Source organism: Cebus imitator, unplaced genomic scaffold (genome assembly GCF_001604975.1).
Source record: "Cebus imitator isolate Cc_AM_T3 unplaced genomic scaffold, Cebus_imitator-1.0 Scaffold234, whole genome shotgun sequence".
Classification (NCBI taxonomy): Eukaryota; Metazoa; Chordata; class Mammalia; order Primates; family Cebidae; genus Cebus; species Cebus imitator.
The window spans coordinates 3,098,829-3,105,098 of NW_016107549.1; the positions used below are offsets into that span (position 1 = coordinate 3,098,829).

The window sequence follows — 6,270 nt, forward strand, 5'->3', positions numbered from 1 at the left end:
TTCACCCCACGCATATGCCTGCACAGGTGCGTATACACATTCACCCCACGCATATGCCTGCACAGGTGTGTATACACATTCACCCCACCACATATGCCTGCACAGGTGCTTGTACACATTCACTCTATGCTTGTATGTACATGGGTCCATATACACATTCGCCTCATGCATATACATATACAGGTGTATACACATGCATCCCATGCACAGACATACAGGGGCGTGTATACATGCACACATGCACACACATACACAGGTATGTATAGGCATGCACCTGATGCACCTGCATACATGTGCACATTTTTCGGGATTTTATGTGGGTGCACACGTGGGCACATGTATGGTCCAGAGCTGTGTTCATTCTTGGTGTTTCATGCTGCTTTCCCTGCCCTCCACTGGGGATGCTACCACTTCTCCATGTATCTCCAGGGCATCGATCGCTCACACTCCTGGGTGAATTCTGCTTATGCTCCGGGAGGCAGTAAGGCTGTGCTGCGACGGGCACCCCCTTATTGTGGGGCCGACCCCAGACAGGTGCCCTTCCTACCTGTTCCTGCACTCATGTGACACCACCTCAGCATGAGCTCCTCCCACCTTTTTGGCTGCATCGGACTAACCTCGGCGGGGGGGCTGCCTGAAGGAGGTGGCAGGCCCATCTCCTGCCTTTGTTTGGGGCAAGGAAGTCTGTGTTTAGACTGACTGGGTCATCTTAACTGGCCTTTTGCTGCCACATAGGCCACAGTCTCAGGTAGAGACAGAAGGCACAGGGGTGATATGCAAATAGCATGCAAATGAACTGCAAATCCAGCCACCCATCACCTCACTGCCCTGCATGGCCTGTTCACCTGCCTTTAATCCACCCTGTTCATGGGACTCTCAAAGGACTGGAATTGAGCCTCTTGGCTTCCCTATCCCGTTTTAGACAAAGAGCTCCCCTTACCCTGCCTTTTTCCAGGTACCTGGTGTGGTGGGGGGTGGGCTTTGCCTTCAAACAGACCTGGGTTCAAGTCCTAGCTCTGCTATGAGCTCACCGTATGCATTGAGCAATTGGATGCATCTTCCTGAGCCTCAGTTTCCTCATTTGTAAAATGAAAATAACACTCCAAATTTTCAGATGCAGTTTGGGCTCACTGAAGTGTTCCCCCAGCAGCCCTGAGCCTGGGCTTGCATTAGGGCTGAGGACACTGCCAGCGGGATTTTGTTAGGATGATAGATTCTTGGTCTGGCCTTGACCCTGAGCTTCTAGCTAGCTGGAGAAAGAGACATGGATCAAACAAATGGATAAGTGTATAATCACACAGCATGGAAAGGAAGCCAATAGCACCCAGCTTCCCTCTGGGTGGTCTTGGGGGCCTCTCCACGGGGGAGACATTTTTTGCTGGGACCTGAAGGGCGAGATAGAGTCAGCTAGGGAAGGGTGGGTGGATGTGGGTATTCCAGGCAGAGGGCAAGGCACATACAAATATTGGGACCAAGGTCAGAGGGCCGTAGGCAGGGAGAGGAGGCCACAGGGCTTGCTTCCTTACACACTTGGCCCTAGGACCTATTCCAGCTCTGTGCCCATCACCAAGGCAAACTGTACCCTATGACAGCCCCAGGGGACCATTAGCAGAGCAAGCAGGGGGGCCTTAGAGCAGTCATTTCCTTGGATTGCTGGGAAATCTGGAAATCTGGGTGACATGGAGGCTGGGCCTTTTCAATGGAAGGCCCTCCTGGTGCACACTGAGCAGTCAGGGCATGGCTGGGGCTGGGGTAGCTGGAGAGAGCCCTCAAGTGTCAGAGTAGGTCCCAGGGCTGGGTCAGCTCCGTCATCAGACCTCTTCTTCCTGCGAGCAGCCTCACCTCCCAGCCAGCAAAGGATGAAGCAAGAGTGGAGCTTGAACAACTCTGCCCAAACCCATTTCACAGATGGGGACCCTGAGGCTCAAGCCAGGCTCGGCCAGGCTCGGCCAGGGCCAGGCTTAGAACCTTGGGCTCTCTCTGCTTTTCCTGGCACCTCATCCACATCTCACCTCCTCCGTTCTCATCTTCCTGCATCATCTTTCTCTTCCTTCCCCATCTTGTGTTTAACCCTCTGTCTCCACACACCCTCCTCCACCTCTGCGCCCTCCTCTCTGTCTGCTATGCTCACTAACTCGGTCACACTCTGCCCCTCGTCCACACTCACCCTCACCTCCTCTGGCCACACACATTCTTGCTGTCAACACTGATTTCATCTCCTCTGCCTTCACCCCACCTGCCATGCACCCATTCCCAGCCTTCATGTGTTCTCAGTCCTGCTCCATCCACACTCCTCCTGCCTGTTTTGGTCACACTGCTTTGTCACTCACCACCTTACTGTGTTTTCACTGTTATTCTCACCTCCTCCATCACATTCTTTTTTTGTGAGATGGAGTCTTGCTCTGTCACCCAAGCTAGAGTGCAGTGATACAATCATAGCTCGCTGCAACCTCCCAGGCCCAGGGTCAAACCATCCTCCTGCCTTGGCCTCTTGAGTAGCTGGGACTACAGGCACACACCACCAGCATGGTTTTTTTTTTTTGAGCTGGAGTTTCCCTCTTGTTGCTGGAGTGCAATGCACAATCTCGGCTCACCACAACCTCCGCCCCAGGCACAAGCGATTCTCCTGCCTCAGCCTCCTGAATAGCTGGGATTACAGGCATGTGCCACCACACCCGGCTAATTTTTTGTATTTTTAGTAGAGATGGGGTTTCTCCATACTGGTCAGGCTGGTCCCAAACACCCGACCTCAGGTGATCCACCCGCCTCAGCCTCCCAAAGTGCTGGGATTACAGGCATGAGCCACGGCGCCCAGCCTATTTTTATTTATATATACATATATATATATTTAGTAGAGTCAGTGTCTCACTATGTTGCCCAGGCTGGTCTTAAACTCCTGGGTTCAAGCAGTCCTCCTGCCTCAGCTTCCCGAAGTGCTGGGATGACAGGTATTGAGCCACCCCCCCAGCCTCACATTCCTCTCCCATGCCCACATGCCTTGATCTTGACTCCTCAGCTGTCTCTAGCTCCTCTTTTGTTTGTCCCTGCCCCCACTGCCTTGTCTACTCCCACAGCACCCTGGCCATGCCAACCAGCCTCCCATACCCACACACGCCTGCCCATCTCATTCCTGCCTGCCCCCACTGCCCGTCCATGGCCCCATCCCATCCTTGTGGAAGCATTTCTTTCTCTCTTTTCACACTGACCCACCTCCTTTCCCCAATCCCCATCTGCGTCTGTGTGGACACATCTCTCCTCCAGCCACCTGCGCATCCACACTAACCCACTCCTCGCCATCACACCCCATCGTAGGCCATCGACTGCATCTCTAGCCGAGCCTCCTCCTACCTCGAGGGCTCCTCCTCGGCCCCACCAGCCACCCAGCCGAGACCCACTGTGCAGAAGGTAGTGGGGGGAGGGATGGATGACCCCATTTGTGTCCCAGCCCCCAGCAAAGGGGTCCAGTGTTCCTCCCCCATCCAGAGCCCAGTGGGGTCCAGCGGGTTCCAGCGAGCCCAGGCACGTCCGCTCCTCTGGCCCCTCTCCTCCTGCGTCATTCCGGCTGTACTAACCCAAGCCCAGCAGCTGCATCCTCCCCTGGCATGCCGTCCAGAGGGGGTCGGGAGGGGGTGGTGCCTGGCGCTCTGTGACCCCTGCCTCTGTCCCTAGCTGCTTCATGAGGAGCTGGCTCTGCAGTGGGTGGTGAGCAGCAGTGCGGTGCGCGAGGCCATCCTCCAGCATGCCTGGTTCTTCTTCCAGCTCATGGTGAGACCCCCTGCTCCCTGCCTGGTGGCACGATATCCCCAAGAAGAGCCCCTTCCTTTTTTTTTTTTTTTTGAGACGGGGTGTCGCTATGTTGCCCAGGCTGGAATGCAGTGGCTTTTCATAGGTGCAATCCCACTGCTGATCAGCACTGATGAGCACAGGAGTTTTAACCTGCTCCGTTTCTGACCTGGGCTGTTTCACCCCTCCTTAGGCAACCTGGTGGTCTCCTGCTCCCGGGAGGTCACCATATTGATGCTGAACTTAGTGCGAACGCGCGGTCGGCATAGCGCACTACAGCCCAGAACTCCTGGGCTCAAGCGATCCTCCAGCCTCAGCCTCCCGAGTAGCTGGGACTACAGGCACGTGCCAATGCCCCCGGCACCCCTTCCTTTTTTAAGAGAGAAGCCCCCTGAGATTGCAGCTGAGATATTTGAAAAATTGCCCCAAGAGACCCCTTCCCACTCCTAGAGAGATGAGAGGTACTTAAGGTGGTGTCTCCCTGGAGAGACTGTAGCTGAAACCCCCTTCAGCGAGAGACAGCCCCCCTTCCCTATGAGACTCTTTAGGGACAGAAACCATTAAGAGACCCTCAACCAGACAGGAGACCTCCATCCTGCGAGAGATATTCCTGGATAGAAAGGGAAAGCTGTGCGGGGCGCGGTGGCTCATGCCTTTAATCCCAGCACTTTGGGAGGCTGAGGTAGGTGGATCACCTGAGATCAGGAGTTCAAGACCATCCTGGCCAACACGGTGAAACTCAATCATCTCTGCTAAAAATACGAAAGTTAGCCGGGCATGCTACCATGGTGTCTGTAATCTCAGCTACGTGGGAGACTGAGGCAGGAGAATCACTTAAACCCAGGAGGCAGAGGTTGCAGTGAGTCAAGATCATGCCACTGCATTCCAGCCTGGGCAACAGAGTGACACTCCATCTCAACAACAAAAATGAAAGCTTTCTTTTTTTTTTTGAGATGGAGTCTTGCTCTGTTGCCCGGTCTGAAGTGCAGTGGCACGGTCTCAGCCCACTGCAGCCTCCACCTCCCAGGTTCAAGCAGTTCTCCTGCCTCAGCGCCCCTAGTAACTGGGATTACAGGCACATGTCACCTTGCCAGGCTAATTTTTGTATTTTGTTATTGCTTACTTGCTTTTTTTTTTTTTTTTCTTTTATCCTATCCCTCTAGAAAAAAGTTTTGTATTTTTAGTGGAGACTGGATTTCACCATGTTGGCCAGGCTGCTCTCAAACTCCTGACCTCAGGTGATCCACCCAACTAGGCCTCCCAAAGTGCTGGGGTTATAGGCATGAGCCACCACGCCCTTCCCAAGGGAAAGCTTTCTGATCAAGGTAGAGACATCCCTAAAAGTCTTCAATAGGTGCATTGAATGCCCCCTTCTGAGGGCCTACTGGCCATATCCCCTATGGGCCTGCAATAAAGCTCCCTTCAAGTCCAGTGCCTCTAACCCCACCCTTTGTCCCACCTCTGGACTTTGCCCTGGTGAGATCTGCATAAGCCCCTCCCAAACTCTCTCAGCCCTCCGACGTCCTATACTCCTGGGATGCTCACAGGATTGGCCCATGGCTTTGTCAAGCCCCAGCCACCCACATCCCTCAGGCCTCAAGTTCCGCCTGCAGCTATGGGGCTCAAACCTATCTTCAGACCACCTCCCTTGCTACTAAAGCCACGCCCCTTCTGTCAAGCCTCCTCCACCCACAGCCCTTCAAGCCCCACCCACAGCCCTCTCATCTCACCTCCAGGTGAAGAGTATGGCGCTGCACCTGCTTCTTGGCCAGCGACTGGACACGCCCCGCAAGCTGCGCTTCCCTGGGCGCTTCCTGGACGACATCACTGCCTTGGTGGGCTCTGTGGGCCTGGAGATCATCACCCGTGTCCACAAGGTGGGAGATGCAGGGTCTCAACATGGGAAGTAACCTCAGGGAGGACACAGCCAGCCAGGTGTGGGCACCAAGCCTGCCCAGTGCCTCCTGGCTGTAAGACTAAGAATCCACTTTGCCGGGTGGGTCCGTTCATGTATTGTTTCTTGAGTGCCTGCGGTGTGCACAGCCCTGTGCTGGGTGTAGCAACATAACAATAAACAAAACACCCAAATCCTTATCCTCATGGAGCTTTCAAGGGGTGAGCTGAAGAAAGTGAGGGATCATTCCATGTGATGTCTGGGGAAAGACCAATCCAGGCAGGAGGAATAGCAGATGCAAAGGCCCTGAGGCAGGACCATGCTTGGCGAATAGATGGCTGGACTGCTGTGGGTGAGGAGGGAAACGGGGGTTGGTGGGAGCAGGGAGGTGACAGGGTAGACCCATTGGCCCTTAGCACAGTCAGAGTATACAGCAAGTGCTCAATAAGTGGATGTTGATGTTCTGAGACCCTGACAATGGACTTGTTCAGGCCCTGGATTACCAAGTCCAATGCCCTTGAGGGCTAGGCAGGCAACATTAATCATAATAGTAATAATATTGAGCTTTTTTTATCTTTTAATTTTTTTTTTTT

The 6,270-nt window shown here is 54.1% G+C and overlaps 1 protein-coding gene across 1 annotated transcript in view; it reads left to right on the forward strand.

Annotated features, from left to right (window-relative positions):
* DOCK6 (dedicator of cytokinesis 6) overlaps positions 1-6,270 on the forward strand; it is a 62,030-nt gene that overhangs the window by 29,899 nt on the left and 25,861 nt on the right. The window contains exons 23-25 of the mRNA XM_037727519.1: positions 430-534; positions 3,670-3,765; positions 5,520-5,660. Coding sequence (XP_037583447.1) covers positions 430-534; positions 3,670-3,765; positions 5,520-5,660 — 342 coding nt within the window. The remainder of the gene's footprint in view (positions 1-429; positions 535-3,669; positions 3,766-5,519; positions 5,661-6,270) is intronic.